This window comes from Euleptes europaea, chromosome 19 (assembly GCF_029931775.1).
Source record: "Euleptes europaea isolate rEulEur1 chromosome 19, rEulEur1.hap1, whole genome shotgun sequence".
Lineage (NCBI taxonomy): Eukaryota > Metazoa > Chordata > Lepidosauria > Squamata > Sphaerodactylidae > Euleptes > Euleptes europaea.
The window spans coordinates 3,561,466-3,578,340 of NC_079330.1; the positions used below are offsets into that span (position 1 = coordinate 3,561,466).

The 16,875-nt window shown below is 46.2% G+C and overlaps 1 protein-coding gene across 1 annotated transcript; it reads right to left on the reverse strand.

Moving 5' to 3' along the window:
* Positions 1-3,816: 3,816 nt before the first annotated feature.
* On the reverse strand, positions 3,817-16,875 carry PGD (phosphogluconate dehydrogenase). Its single transcript, XM_056865630.1, has 13 exons — positions 16,868-16,875; positions 14,451-14,526; positions 13,581-13,760; positions 13,302-13,367; positions 12,283-12,401; positions 11,335-11,404; positions 10,973-11,107; positions 9,637-9,826; positions 7,822-7,952; positions 6,336-6,469; positions 5,432-5,531; positions 4,775-4,897; positions 3,817-4,008 (listed from the first exon to the last, which is right to left on the reverse strand). Exons 1-13 carry the CDS (start codon positions 16,873-16,875, stop codon positions 3,889-3,891), a joined length of 1,452 nt encoding a protein of 483 aa, XP_056721608.1. The 3' UTR covers positions 3,817-3,888.

Here is a 16,875-nt window from a genome sequence, read left to right on the forward strand (position 1 = left end):
CCCAAAATGGGGGGGGGGAAGAAAATTTAATCTCCCCCCTTCCCAAAAAATAAAATAAAACCTCCCTCACAGAAAACGACACGGAAAAGGAATCCGGAAATGGCGCTCGAATTTCCCGCCCGCCGCCGATGATGGCGGCTCTGAGGGGAAGTGGGCGCGGAGGGAGGGAGTGAGGGAGGGAAGGAAGCAGGCCCCACATGGCGGGCCGCATCAAACAAGGGAGGCGCTGGGAAACGGGGCGTGGGGGGGACGAGCTCGTCTGGGGCCCCTATGGGACTGGGGCGGGGGGAGAGGATCGGGGAGGCCGCAGCCGTCAATTACTCTCTCGCAGACCAAACTACCTCACAGGCCGCAGCCATAAATTACTCTCTCGCAGACCAAACTACCTCACAGGGTTGTTGTAAGGGTCAACACTGAGCAAGGGGACACCGTGCACGCCGAGCTCCTGGCAGGAACGGGGGGGGGGGGAAATGCAATAAATAAAACTAGGAAGCCTAGGGTTAAGGGTGGGTGCAGCGACGCGAGGCCCACTTGGCCCGCCATGCAAAAAAAGGAAATCGTGTGTACATTGGTTTCAGCCCTTTTTTAACAATCCAGATTTAAAGCCACTCCTGTGGCTGGGACAGGCCGCTGGATGCCACTGTTTGCCCTTTCAAGAGGTGTGTGTAATTACAGTTGATACTCAAACTAAAGTCAGTGCATTTACCAGGGCTGAATAAAGACCTTGCATTCGTGGCTCACGACCAATGCTGGTAATGATTTCAGAATACAGAACCTTTATTGGCATTTACAGTAACAAAACAAACAGGTAAAACAGCTAGATATGGATCTAAAAGAGGAATGAATTCACAGTTCATCAGTAAATTTTATAAAAAATAATTAAATGAGGGTTCCCCTCCTTTCTCCCTCCTTTAGGACCTTGGCCAGGAATTCCGTTGATTACAGTTGATTACAGTTGATATTCAAACTAAAGTCAATGCATTTACCTGGGCTGAATAAAGACCTTGCATTCGTGGCTCATTACCAATGCTGGTAATGATTTCTCCACACCCATCTCTCCCCTGGACATCACAGACTCTCCTGCATACCACACCTCATCCCATCACGCCTGCTATTCACCTGTACATACCGTTAACATTTACATACGAATGCTTGTCTGAATTCACTCTCCTCTACTTAAAGACAGATGGATTCACATTCTAGCTGTATCTGAAGAAGCGAGCTGTGGCTCACGAAAGCTCATACCCTGCCAGAAAATATTCTTGTTAGTCTTTAAGGTGCTACTGGACTCTTGCTCTTTTCTACAAGAGTTGTGTGTATGTGTGTGTGTAAAGTGCCGTCAAGTCGCAGCCAACTTATGGCAACCCCTTTTTGGGGTTTTCATGGCAAGAGACTATCAGAGGTGGTTTGCCAGTGCCTTCCTCTGCACAGCAACCCTGGACTTCCTGGGTGGTCTCCCATCCAAATATTAACAAGGGCTGACCCTGCTTAGCTTCTGAGATCTGACGAGATTAGGCTAGCCTGGGCCATCCAGGTCAGGGCTTCAAGAGTTACGGATTAAAATTAAAAAGGCCATAATCCTCTTTCCTGTCAAGCTTTTGCATTGCTTGTTTGTTTTTTTATAGATTAATGGAAGTCCGCCTTTCATGACCGTAGAGTCCCAGTCCATGCCCTGCTTGGGGACTTTCCAAGTACATTAGTAGCAGAAAAGAGCAAGAGTCCAGTAGCACCTTGAAGACTAACAAAACTATTTTCTGGCAGGGTATGAGCTTTCATGAGCCACAGCTCACTTCTTCAGATGGTCTGAAGAAGTGAGCTGTGGCTCACGAAAGCTCATACCCTGACAGAAAATATTTTTGTTAGTCTTTAAGGTGCTACTGGACTCTTGCCCTTTTCTACTGCTGCAGACAGACTAACACGGCTACCCACTGTGAATTATCAAGTACATTCGAGTATACACGTATTTGTTTTTCCCCTTCTTTCGTTTTTCTGTACCCTTAATTAAAAATGAATTTTTTTATATATTATATATATATATATATATATATATATATATATATATATATATATAAAAACGTCACATCCCGACGTTTCCTGGGCGCGCCCTTGTGTGTGTATATATATATATGTGTGTGTGCCCAGGAAACGTCAGGATGTGACGTCACCCCATGGGTCAGGAATGACCCGGTGCTTGCACAGGGGACCTTTACCTTTATATATATGTGTGTGTGTCAGTCTGTCACTAGCAGTAGAAAAGCGCAGGAGTCCAGTAGCACCTTAAAGACTAACATTTCTGGCAAGGGATGAGCTTTTGAGAGCCACCGCTCACTTCTCAGGATACAGCTAGAATGTGAGTCCGTCTATCCCTAAGTAGAGAAGAGAGAATTGGACACATAACGGCAATGTAAATGTCAAAAGCAAGTAAATGGCATTAGCAGGTGTGATTGGATTTGGTGTGATATGCAGAGGGGAAATAGGCGTGGAGAAATCAGCATTGGTAACGAGACAGGAATTCCAAGTCTCTATTCAATCCAGGAGAATGCATTGTCTATATCTGAACTCTGTGTCTGAAGAAGTGAGCTGTGGCTTACAAAAGCTCATACCCTGCCAAGAAATGTTGTTAGTCTTTAAGGTGCTACTGGACTCTTGCTCTTTTCAGCTGACTGGATCAGACTGGATCTCTAACTTTTATTGTGGAAAATATAAAAAAGTGTTCTCTCCATCGAGTGTTCTATCCAATTCTTATCAAACAAGTATTGCTCCCTTCTTACAGCGCTCTGGCTGTTCAGGTCAAAGGCTACTAGGCAGTCAAGAAGCAGGCACTTATTTTCATTACTATATAAAAATTAAATAGATTGAAACATAATAGGTTGCCTATGTTTGATTATGTTTGGTTGTCATATTGCAAATGGTTTTGAGCTCACGCTAGTGATGATATTTCAGTTAGAGAAATAAATACAGGATATTCTCTAGAGATCCACCTTCTTCAGTTTGCATACTATCACAGAAAGAAAAGTTATGGGTCTGGTAAAGCTGCAGCAAGAAATATTAAACAGAATGAATTGCATCCTGTTTAGTCTTGATTGAAACTGATGTTTGTTCCCGTCCGGAAAATATGGAGCCAACACTCACCTCTGCCAAGGATTTACTGGATACTTTTACAAATTTATTTGATTTATATCCCACCCATTCTTAGTCAACAGAGTGCTGAGGATGGGAGAGGCTAAGATTCAAAATCCCCGCTCTGCCTTGAGGGTGACCTTGGGCCAGCCATTTCACTGCAGCTAAGCCTACCTCACGAGGTTGTTGCGAGAAGGGGAAAGGAGAACCACGTACACCATTCTTGGAGGAAGGATGGGATAAAAATACAGGGAACAGAGACTCTTTGTTATATGCAAAGTGAAGCTCACCAAATAAAGATAATAATGTAGCAGAAGTGGAAGAAGAAGAGTTGGTTTTTATATGCCGATTTTCTCTACCACTTAAGGAAGAATCAAATCGGTTTACAATCTCCTTCCCCTCCCCACAGCAGACACCCTGTGAGGTAGGTAGGGCTGAGAGAGCTCTAAGAGAGCTGTGACTAGCCCAAGGTCACCCAGCTGGCTTCATATGGAGTGGGGAAACCAACCCGGTGCACCAGATTAGCCTCCGCCGCTCATGTGGAGGAGTGGGGAATCAAACCTGGTCCTCCACATTAGAGTTAACCACTACACCATGCACAGAATTTAATTTGTCAATGGAGTTTATTTTGGCCTCCATACAGGACGCAACAACAATTTTTTAAAAGCAAAAGTTCACAAATGTGCTGTCGGGAAAGTGCCGAAGGAATAGACTAGCCAGCAAAAGGAATGTCTTGAGTCTACAGTATTTTTCACTTCAGTGTTCCTGCTAGGCATTGTATGATGAAGAGGACACCGTGCCCCCATGCCCGGTCCAGTTAGTGTGGATGAACTTGCCCGGCTGTGACAACAGTTCATAGGTGTGGGCACCAAAATAATCCCGCTGAGCCTACAAGAGATTGCATACAAAACAATACATTAAAATCAAGGCTGCCGAAATACCGTTAAATAAGTTCAATAGACCACCAGATAAACCACCAGACCGATTAAAAGAAATCTGTACGAAATCTTGCTCAAATTATTGCTAAATCAGAGGAGCAGGAAGACTACAGTGTTTCCAGTGAAGTAATTACAGCTCAGTGGCAGAGTATAAACTTGGCGGGCTGAAGTTCCAGGGTTCAACCCAGACATCTCTAATGAAGGATTCTTGAGTATATAGAAGAAGAAGAGTTGATGTTTATATGCCGACTTTCTCTACCACTTAAGGAAGTCTCAAACCAGCTTACAATCACCTTCCCTTCCCTTCCCCACAACAGACACCCTGTGAGATAGGTGGGGCTGAGTGAGTGAGACTAGCCCAAAGCCACCCAGCTGGCTTCATGTGGAGGAGCGAGGAAACAAATCAATTTCACCAGATTAGCCTCCGCCGCTCACGTGGAGGAGCAGGGAATCAAACCCTGCTCTCCAGATCAGACTCCACCACTCCAAACCACCGCTCTTAACCACTACACCACGCTGGCTCTCTTGGAAAGCCATTGTCAAACAGAGGAGACAGCACTGAGCTAGAGGGACCATGGTGTAAACTCATTAAATGGCAGATTCATACGTTCACTCTTGTATGTTCAACTGGTCCATCTGTTAAGGGGCAGAAGATAAACAATGGGATAAGCTTCCAAAGAGCCTCCATCCCTTGGTTACTTGTTAAACCTGCTTACCTGAATCAGGTTAGCTGGCAGAGTACCATGCCTGTACCCATCATAGAATGAAAGTGCAGTGGTGAAACATGGCATGGGGATGCCAGTCTGGACACCTGTGCAGATGGCACGTCGCCAGGATTCCTTACGGAGAGATGAAGAAGAATATGTTGCTGCCAAGCCTACCAACATTCTACAAACAAGTCTGAGAACCAGTAGACGAAACATTACCAGGCATAGTTATTTTTTATTTTATCTATTTATTAAGTTTATACCCCACCCTCCAAGGCAAAGCCAGGCTCAGTTACGAACAAATCAAATAAAATACATACTAATACATCAAGATTAAAACCTACAACTTAGAACTTTAAAACTAAATAAAGTGCACAGTACATCAGAAAAACAAATTCTGCTTTTGAATAAATTACATTTTGCATAAATCGCTCACATCACACCCTCCTGATCACTGCTACTCCTGCTAAGAGATTTCATCAATCAGTCCACACATTTTCAAGTGTGTCTTTGGAGCAATAAAGTCCAGACTTGACATTTAAAACTGAGATTGTAACGATGCAGAATTCTGCACGGCACAGACTCTTTCTGCATGTTTCTGAAGCAACTTTCAGACTGTTGTTATTCATTTCCCTTCTTCACCCTCCTCCTCCATGGGAAACACACCTGAGATTTCTCCACTGCGTTCTTAAAAAAGTTGTCCAACAATAGGTTTTGGAGGTCAGGATTGCGGTCAAACGCTTCCTTGATCTTCCCCAGGAAAACACTGTAAAGAACACACACAATGTAGTGTGTAGAATAAATAGAAGGCCCAGAACCAAGAGGCTTGTGAATCAAGCAGGGAACTACTATTTTAAACATATGCACACTTAATGCTGGATTTAACTGATCAACCAATTAAAACTTGCAAATAAAATCAAGTTATCAAATTACATCCCTGATTCCTACATGCCACCATTAAAATATATAGGTACTCAATAAAGTATGCACCTGGCATTTTCCTGGCTATAGCCAAGGCTGCACTAAAATGAAATTAGTTTTATTTGGATTTCACTGATCATACTGAGTTACGCACTTCACTGATCCCTCACCCCATCCACTAGAAACATTATCCAGCTACTGAGAGATTTCACTGGGTATTCTCCATGTAGATTCAAGCATCTTTGCACAGCTGTAAGAGCCAGAAGCCCTGACCTGGAGGGACCAGAGACTGAACTCATCACATCTCAGAAGCTAAGCAGGGTCAGCCCTGGTTAGAACTTGGATGGGAGACCTCCAAGGAAGTCCAGGATCTCTATACAGAAGCAGGTGATAGCGAACCGCCTCTGAACATCTCTTGCCTTGAAAGCCCCATGGGGTGGCCATAAGTCAGTTGTAATTTGATGGTACATCCCACCACCAAGAGCAAGAGACTTGCTTTTAAAAAAGCATGTCTCAGGAAACTAAATTCCGTACTTTGTACGGAGTTCCTTCTGCACTTCTGCACACACAGCCAAACTCTGAGTTGAGAGAGGACTGTTCCCTCTCATAAATGCCCATGCCTCTAATGGCATCCTCTCTCCACACTCACCTTCTGATGATACAGCCTCCCCTCCACATGAGGGCAATGGCTCCGTAATTCAGCGTCCAGCCAAACTCTTCGGCCGCCTGCCTCAGCAGCATGAAGCCCTGTGTATAGGAAATAATCTTCGAAGCATAGAGGGCCTAGGAAGGAAGCCAGAAGCCGAGATGAGAAAGGGAGCTCTTGCCCAGGGCAGTCCCAGAGGAAGGTCAAACATTTGCTAGGGACCCGTGGCCAGCAAAAATGATCCACCATCCCCAACAGAGAGCATCTAATGAAGCTGATGGGCAGCAGAGTCAGGACGAACAAAAGGAAACATTTCTGTACACAACGAATGATTAAACTGTGGGATTCCCTGCCCGAGCGTGTAGCAATGGCCACAAGCATAGACAGATTTAAAAGGGGATTAGACAGATTCATGGAGGAGAGGTCTGCTAGCCATAGTGACTAAAGGGAACCTCCACATTCAGAGGCAGTCAATCTCTGAATTGACAGGAGGCACCGTCAGGGGAAGAAGAGCTGGTTTTTATATGCCGACTTTCTCTACCACTTAAGGAAGAATCAAACCAGCTTACAATCACCTTCCCTTCCCCACAACAGACACCCTGTGAGGTAGGTGGGACTGAGAGAGTTCTGAGAGAGCTGTGACTAGCCCAAGGTCACCCAGCTGGCTTCATGTGGAGGAGTGGGGAAACCAAGCCGGTTCTCCGGATTAGAGTCCGTCACTTTTAATCACCGCTCTTAACCACTACACAATGCTGGCTCTCAGCCTCGGTGCCTGGTTGTTGTCTCTCCAGAGCACTGGTTCCCAACCAGGGGTCCGTGGACCCCCAGGGGTCCGTGAGAACTAAATTAAGGTCCGCGAAACAAAGTTATAAACCCATAATAAATTAATATTTTCAATTAAAAGTTCTCTATTATAAAAATATATTTTCAAATATTATTCTAAGCTTAATGTTTAACTAACAGTTATGATTAAAGTTTATTTTCAAATTCTCGGAATTTTTATTTTGAACCTTGGGGTCCCTGCACTGAACAAAAAAGTCCTTGTGGTCCCTGGTCAAAAAAAGGTTGGGAACCACTGCTCCAGAGGAATTGGTTGGCCACTGTGCCAGACAGGATACTGGACAAGATGGGCCACTGGTCTGATTCAGCAGGGCTCTTCTTATGTTCAGAACAACATGGACTGAGAATTCCGGCTCTGTACCCAGCATCCTTAAAGGTCAGAGACAGAGCAAGAGAATTCCTGACTTGCATACCCCACCTTTTTCAGGTTAAGGGGTCCCTCGAATCCCCGCCAGCGAAACAACACAGCAGCAGGAGATGAGAGAGATCTTGCCTTCACACCCTGCTTAGTGGGCTTACGAGAAGAACAAAGCAATCACAAAAGCGCATAAAAAGAGGGCAGCACAAAACCTCCTAATAAAATGCACACTGAAGAACACCAATCCAAACAGTTTGACAGCACACAGGAGAGGACTCGTCTCCTACTCACTTTGCGGATGTCCTCCAGAAAGGTAGCTTTATCACCGCTAAACTGAGTGACTTTGGGTCCGCTGAGCAGCTTGCTGGCCTGCTCCCTTTCGTCCTTGAGAGAAGACAGACATCGGGCAAAGACCGCTTCCCCTTTAGACAGAGATTCCAAGGTCACAAAGTGTAAGGTCACAGCAGTGGCAATTAGGCCAGGTTGCCACTTGAACAACCAACGCAGCTTGGTAAAATAACCCACATTCCCATGTGTGTGAGCGAGAACTATACAGCTCCAAGAAGACAGGTGTTAGGGGACAAAGGATACAATCCTCGGCCTGTTTACTAGGAAGTAAGACCCATCTGTTTGTAATATTTTTGTAAGGGTAGGTTTTGGGGATCATATATAGTTTAGTCTTTTGTGAGATGCTCTGCAGATAAATGACACAAGATTTATTTAGTTAGAAAACTGGCTGTGTTTAATTTTTATGGTGGGTCTCATTTCTTTTTGCTCTTTGCCTCTATGTGTTAATTGTTTGGAGTTAAGTTATAATGGCCTTTGCCAAAAGAGAAGGACTGATTGATTACAATGAAAAGGAAACAGTCTCTCTAGGTCCCTGCAAGTGACTCATACTTCTCTACACAGGCTTCTTTGATGATCTCCACCCCCCACCACCACACACCATTGCCCAACCCACAGTCTTCCGGAGAAAGGCAGGGAATGACTCTGCTGTTTCAGGGCTGAAACTCGCAAGTCATGCTGATACAACAAAGAAGGAAGAAGAACCAGCAGCTTGACACCTGACAAAGCTGGAAGATTTGCTTAAGGACTGTTGTTGCCAACTACCTGGAGGGGGGAAACTACCTGGAGGGGGGAAAATATCCTCTTTGTTTAATAATGGGATGTTATTTACCTCCATGCCATGAACAACCTCACCTGCCCATTTGCACACATTCAACCTCTGTTAAAGAGACAGGGCATTTCTTTGCTCCACGTTCTTCACACAACCCAGTTTAATTGTGGAACTCCCTGCCCCAGGATGTGGTGATGGCTGCCAACTGGCAAGGCTTTAAGAGGGGAGTGGACATGTTCATGGAGGAGAGGGCTATCCATGGCTATTGTAAAAATGAATACTAGTCATGATGCATACCTATTCTCTCTAGTATCAGAAGAGCTTGCCTATTATATTCGTTGCTGTGGAACACAGACAGGATAATGCTACTGTTTTTGTCTTTTGTGGGCTTCCTAGAGGCACCTGGTTGGCTACTGTGTGAACAGACTGCTGGACTTGATGGGCCTTGGTCTGATCCAGCAGGGCTTTTTTTATGTTCTTATGTTGCTGACAACCCAAACCACTGTGCAGGTGTGCCCTTCCCAGTAAGGAGCAGTCTTTGCTTACAGGCCACACCTGAATCCTATCTGAAGGAGCTTGAATACTTGAAAGGCAGCCAACATACACAGCAAAGCAAGGGGATTTGCTGTGTCCAGGCAGGTAGGGAAAGAGCTTGGAGCTCAGCAGTGGAGCATAATAAGCTTTGCATGAAGATGATCTCAGGTTCAATCTCCAGTCAAAGGATCACATTTCACAGTTCTAAGAAGAACCTCAGTCTGACAAACTTGAATCCAGAGATAGAGCAGAGCAGGTTGAAAGTGTGTCTAACCTCCATGTTTTGGAGATTCCACGCTCACGCTGCAAACTCAAACAAATACAAAGCCCTAAGCCCGAATATCTCATTTTACGTTTATAACAGACTGATCTCAGCACCCCTAAGCTCTGCCTCCCACCCATCACTCGCCAATCCTCACTGCATTTTAGGGGGGAAATACAGCTCAGTTGTTTACCGATCAAAGTGACAGGGATACCATACTCCAAGGCAGAAATGGCAGTCCATTTCCCTGTGCCCTTCTGGCCGGCACTGTCCCTGATTTTGGGAAGCAAATGTTTGCCGTCAGCATCACAGTACTTCAAGATGTTGGCGGTGATTTCAATTAGGAAAGAGTCCAATTCTGTCTTATTCCAGTCCTCAAACACCTGAGGGCAGGAAAGGAAGAGGTCAAGTCAGTCAAAACTTTTTTAAGAACAGAGCTACCTAAACTCATTCTAGGGTGTCATTTTTAGTGATCTGTTTGTAGCCACAAACAAAAGAACTCTCCATGCCAGCTGAAAATCACATGAACACCAAAATATAATCAAGAATATCAACTGAACAGAAAATATCCAACATGATGATCATTCAATTTTCCATGTTCTGTGGCTCACCACCTCCCACCTTCAGGCTAAAAACCAAGGGGTGTGGACTCTCTCATTGTCTTGAGGCACATCATCCACATGCTCCTTATGAGCAGGTTAATCAGGTCTCTCAAGCCTTCTCCATCTCCTGGGCCTAATATGAATCCTCGTACGCAAGCTTAGGTGAGTGGAGGACAGTTGGATTTACTAAGCCAGAGTCCATGGAAGAGTTCAAAACAAACACCAAACGGCATTTCTCCGAGTCAGGAGATAAATACAAGCAAGGCTCTGAAACATATTTCAAATCTGATCTCCCTGTCCCAGTCAGCGAGGACGACCCAAATACCCTTTACTTAATAGGCCTACTACCTGATTAAAGAAATCTTAGCTGAGGAATTGTATGAGTTTTAATCAATTAGTCAATTAAATCTGCATATGTATGAAACAAGGTGCTATAAATGAAATAAAAGCATTCTTTCTTGATCATCAAATGATATGTACATTTTATAGGAGGTCCCATGTTAGAAGGTTCAGGAAAATAACTCTGTTGGTCTGCAGTAGAACAGCTAGATTTGATTCCAGTGACACCTTAGACACCAAGATTTTTGCGGTATGAGCTTTCAAGAGTCAAAGCTCTCTTCATCAGACCTGACAAAGGCAGGTTTGACTCTTGAAAGCTCATGACCTGAAAATCTTGTTGGTCTATAAGGTGCTGCTGGATTTGAATCTAGCCATATGAGAAGAGCCATTCCTTTTCTTAGAGAGAAGGGGAAATACCTCTTCTAAGATGGCACAACATTTGTACTACAAACACTCCACTATTTAAAAAAAATAACAACCTTCCTCCCAATTGAACGGAAGGAATCTTTTTGTCAATCCAAAGGCTTTTACTCGATTGAATCATTGCATCCTTAATTATCAAGAAGTTGAGTTCACGCCCAGACTCACCTTGGCCATCTCGTCATGGTCCATACCCAACACATCTTTCATCAGGTGATAAGCCTCACAGATCAACTGCATGTCTCCATACTCAATCCCGTTATGCACCATCTTCACAAAATGTCCAGCACCCTCGTCCCCCACCTGCCAGACACAAAGCAAAACAGGATATCATTCAGAGTTCAACTGAGGTAGATGGAGGGTGTTTTCTCCCTTCTTCTAGTGACAGTGCTAACTCTAGAAGATGCCACCTCTGAAGACTTCAGTTCTACCAGGAGAAAACAGGGCTCATGCAACATAATTCCTGCCCACATCCCTTTACATGCTCCTTCCAGAATTCATCTCTCAGATGTGTTCTCATCAAGACATACCCAATCACAGCAAGGCTCCCCAGTTCCCACTTTGGCTGCGATGCTCTGAAATATCGTCTTGATGTGAGGCCTGCGAAGAAAGAGCAGCATGTTCAACAACTACCCGGCAGAGGTGACCCATAAGAGGAAAAATCCCTGGTAACATCATGGCATTAGCACATTATCTCTCCACAATCTAATTCAAGAAGGAAAAGGCTGCTGCATAATAACCGTGAGCTGCAGCTTCTTCAGCAAAAGCCAAAATAAATGGCTCGGAGACAAAGGCCACAATCCTCGGCATGTTTACTAGGATGTAAGACCAATCTGATTCAATGGGGACTAGCATCCTTCCCACCCACCCCTCTGGTTCAAACTAGGACCAGGCTGCAAAATAACACAGTGTTGCTACCAAGCAAACAGAACAGAAATCTGCAAAGACAGACAAGCAAAGATGACCCACTACTGTATTTTATTAATGTTGGTGGCCCAAGATCCACTAGAAGGGGTTGTCACTCACCAAAAGAAAATATGGTTCGCATGCAAACCTGGCATCTTTACAAGAGGGAGGCAGAAGAAGAAGTCGGTCTACCCAATCTCTAGCCCCACAAAGGAGGAAGGGAGGAAGAAGCAGCCATCCGGGCACCACCTCATCCAGGCCAGGTGCCACCTTTCTGCCACTGACCACCAGCCTACCGGGTGAAGTCCCGGAGGCCTTACCGGCCAATAGGCCACTGGATCTCAGGTAGGAAGCATTAGAAAAGACCCTTTTCTGCCTGAGATTTTGGGAAGCCTGGCACAAGAGACAAGCTCCTCGCCCAGGGAAGGTTGGCTTCCATTACTGAAGTTCCCTGCAGCTGTGTAACACATGAGTGTTTAAATATAACTGCATTACATAATGTAGATTATAATGACAAAAATGCCACCTTCAGTATCCCAAAGAGTTAAAGCCAGAACAAAATAGATACTTACCAGGCCTCTTTGGCACCCCCTGGCATGAGTGAGGGGCCATACCGGGCACCTTCTTCTCCACCGCTAACCCCGCTCCCGACAAACAAGATTCCCTTCTCTTTTAGGTCCTTGCAACGCCTCTGTGTGGAAAAGAGAGAGAATGATCATTATCCCAAAGGGAAGATTATGTGGTATCAAACACTTTGTACTTCCCAACAATATTTATTGTTTTGTTTAAAACATTTCTATGCAACCTTTCCATTCAAAGAGGGTCCCCAAGGCAGCAAACATCAAGCATGAAAACATTTAAAAAATTAAAATATACACAATTCGGCAGTTCCTTAATTTTAGTTATTTAAAACCACCAAATACAGCAGCTTGTGAAACAATGTTGTTTAAACATCAAACAGTAACATTTCAACTAAAATGCTTATTTCTACAACAGCACCTTGGAAAAGGGGACATAGTAGAGAAGGCCCTGTCCTTGTAACTACCCTTCAGATTTCACACAGGAGAACCCCCAATAAACCCTCTGTGATCACATGGGGCAGGAAGAAAATGATCCTTATTTGGCTTCCCTTTAGTATGGGGAGTGGCACAGTACTGGCACCAAATTCCTCCCTGGGGACTCGCTAGACAGAACATTAAGACTTGGAACAAGAACATTCACTCATACATGAAAGTATCTGGAAGGCCGCTGGACAAGTACACATGAACACATGAAGCTGCCTTATAGTGAATCGGGCCCTGGGTCCATCAAAGTCCGTATTGGTACTCAGACTGGCAGCAGCTCTCCAGGGTCTCAAGCCGGGGTCTTTTACATCACCTACTTGCCTAGTCCCTTTAACTGGAGATGCCAGGGATTGAACCTGGGACCTTCTGCAGGCCAAGCAGATGCTCTACCACTGAGCTACAGCCCCTCCCCAAGCCCTCTTTCAAGTCACTGCTAACCTACACTGTCCAGGCTCACTGCCAGGAATAAAATCACATCCATACACTCTGTGGAGAGTGAGGACGACACAAATGCCAGCCATACATACCGTGGTATCCCTGTACTCAGAATTCCCTCCGTCAATAATGATGTCTCCGGCACTCAGCAATGGCACCTGCGGGCAAGAGAGGTACAAACTGGCGTTTTGAGCTTCTCATTTTGGCCGACCATACAAAGCAGGTGGGTTTAAAGATAATTTACCCTGAAGATGAGGCTAAACAGGAAGAGGAAGTAATGGAAAGCTGTTTCCAAAAAGGAGGGGGTTGGGCGGAACTCCCATGACACTAGGCGAAGCAAGTGGTGCATCTGGGAAGGGAAGGGGGCTCACCAATTTGTTGATGAAATCGTCCACAGCACTTCCGGCCTTCACCAGCAGGATGATCCGGCGGGGCTTCTTCAGCTTGGAGACCATTTCTTCTAAGGAATGAGCCCCGATCACTTTAGTGCCCTTGGCTTCTTTCGCCAGGAAGTCGTCTACTTTGGAAACTGTCCTGTTGAAAGCGCACACCTGGGGAAGAAAAGGCGAGGCTGGGACTGCGCTTGGAAGACTCAGCACTGCTTCTGAAAGATTGTCCCTTTCATTAAAGGCTCATTCCAGCCCTAGAATGTTATTTCCCACTCCAAGGTGCATATGTTTTAGTAGTGTACATTTCTCCTGAAGATCGGCTTGGCTCAAAACACATTTAACCTGGTTCAGCTCCTTAAAAACAACCTTTGGGTTTGAACTGCAGGATTGCTAACAGAGCCATTACCTCCAGAGATTGATCGTTGAGGGAAACGACCATTGAGGGAAACATTCAGAAAGCCCCAGGCAAAACCAGACCCCATTCCTGGACAATCCTCAGCTCCCTCAGATTTCTTTCTAATGTGCTATATTTACTCAAAAGGAAGATGACCCTGATGTAAGATGACCCCCTTACAAAGTTGTACACATTTTTTTAAAGAATATTGGACACAGCTAACTCATACACGAACGTAGGACAACACTCTTTTTTTACAGCATACCAGTGGAAAAACCTAGTTGTGCATTTGAGTAAATACTGTAACCCATAAGATGTCAGAGCAGGTTCACTCGTCTAAAATGCAGAGATCACTCGTCTAAAATGTATACAGCACCTTGTGTGGAATTTTTTGCTTGCAATGAAGACCACCACCCTCCTCCAAAAACCCCGCAGGGGTCGCACGCCATTTTACTCACCACGAAGCCGTGGTCGTTCATGTTGAGGATCAAGTTCTGCCCCATCACGGCCAGTCCGATCAAAGCAATGTCTGCTCTGAAAACAAGGAAGATGCAACATAACGGGCCAGCGATCAGCTTTCATTACGATCCTTCTACCTGTTGGCTGACAGCTACACCACAGCAAGGGACCCACAGGAGCCTCTAATGACAGGAGCAGGTCTCCATAGGTCACTAGCCAATCTGACCCAACTGGGAAGATTTGCTTCCTTCCCAACTGGAGCAGATCCTGAGCCAAAATGTTTCCACAGTGTCCCTTCAGAAGGGCAGGATGACGGCGTGTAAGTCAGCATTGCAATATATACTTCGCCATGTCCATGAAAAAGCATATTTTCCTTCAGGTCCAGCTCTCTCTCTTTTGCAGGCATGCAGCTTGCATGGAGGCCCCCACCCCGGCCCTGTGGTACCATGGAGACACAGGCTGCTATTGCTATTCGCAAGCAAGGGAGAGTCTTTTGCAAGACTCTCAAGATTTCAGAGGTCAGAAGAGGAAGAGCGTCGCTTGCAAAAGTCCCTTGACATGGTTGCCACAGAGCTCCAATCGGGAAGCAGATGGATTACCCCACTCGGTATTTGGTGTGTCATTAGCCCTGCCAGCCGGCCAGCATGTCAAAGTACCCCCAGAACAGGAAAGTTCAGTTTCAAAGCACATGTGCTGGTTACCGTCTGTGTGGGACCATCAGCCCACATCTCAGCCACACCACGTCCTTCTTAGAGATTAGATAACTGACGCAGAGAGCACAAAGTTGAAACCGGCGCATTTGATTTCCTTCTCCATGTCTCAACAAGAGACTTCCTCATCAGAGAGACAGGAGGACATTTCAGGAAGGACAGGAGGGAAGAAGCATACAGCGCTTGCCGTTCCAAAGCCAGAAACGGAGAATTAAACCCCGGCTCAGCCCCAGGTTCAACCGGCTTAGATCACCCAGAGGTGGAGTCCCTGGTCTTTCACATTATTCCAAATTGCAAAACTGGACCCTGCTAAGAAAAGCACCAGTGTGTGGCAACCCTGCCCCCCGCCACACCACCACCCACCCCCTCCGCCTTGGGCATGACCTCCCGTTTTGCACCTCAGCCATCTACAACTTCTTAGGCCTGGCTTAGATAAGCAGCCGGTCGATCTGGGCAGTACAAGTTCAGGCTGCAGGGGCAGGTTTGGCAACTGAATGCTCCTCTAAAAGCCCTGAAGGCAGAAAACTAGCCAGGCTGGGAGAAAGATTCCAGCCTAGTATGCTAGTTTTCTACAAACAGGGATCACCCCTCCCCCTTTGGGGAGGGGCTGTGGCTCAGTGGTAGAGCATCTGCTTGGCATGCAGAAGGTCCCAGGTTCAATCCCCGGCATCTCCAGTTAAAGGGACTAGGCAAGTAGGTGATGTAAAAGACCTCTGCCTGAGACCCTGGAGAGCCGCTGCCAGTCTGAGTAGACAATACTGACTTTGATGGGCCGAGGGTCTGATTCAGTATAAGGCAGCTTCATGTGTTCATGTGACAGGTCAAAAGTGACGGATACAGTTTAACCCAGTTGGATTGCCCCCAAGAGTGTTATCTTATCCAGACAGCCTGGGTGGCAAAATAATTAAGAGTGCTCGATCAGGGCAGAGGGGGACCTCAGGCTCAAATCCTCGCTCTGCCACAAAACTCACTGAGTGACCTTGAGGCAGGCACGCTCTTCGTCTGGCCTACCTCACAGGGCTGATGTGAACTCAAAAGGGAGAACCATGTCTGCCACTGTGACCTCCTTGAAGGAAAGGCAGGGAAAAAAAATGCTTAAAATACACGTTTCAAGTATTTGTGTCTCTATCTATCTAACTATCTATCTATCTATCTATCTATCTATCTATCTATCTCCGCTCGGAGCCTTGAACAGAAAAGAAAGGAATAAGAAAGCCTTATTTCGTGCTATTCTATTTCCATTGCAAAGGCTCAGCCCTGGGAAACGCGAGCGGCAGTGCCTCTGAGCACGCACGAAGGGCTGCCCCCACCCCCGAGCGATCACAGATCTAGAGGAAGGGGGGGGGGAATCTTCCAAGCAGGCTTCTCAAGACTGGCAAGGAGTCCTCGCCTTTCACGGGGGGGGGGGGGCCGCAGAAACGAAAACCGCGTCCCCGCGCGCCTTCCTCGCTCAGGACGCCCCACGGGGCTTACCCCCGAGTAAACAGGTACCTAGCAAGGCGCACGCCCTCGGGAGTAAGCCTTCTTAACCTCCGCGAGAGCTACTACGGAACAGGCCAAAGGGACCTTTGCCTGCAGGCTGCGCTCCTGGGGCCCCTTCCTCGGGAGTAAGCCCCACGGAAGCGAGCAGGGGCTTACTTGCGAGCAAGCCCGGGCCGGAGGGGCCCCGGCGTGGCGCGCCGAGACAAGCGGGCGGAGAGACTCACTGGGCCAT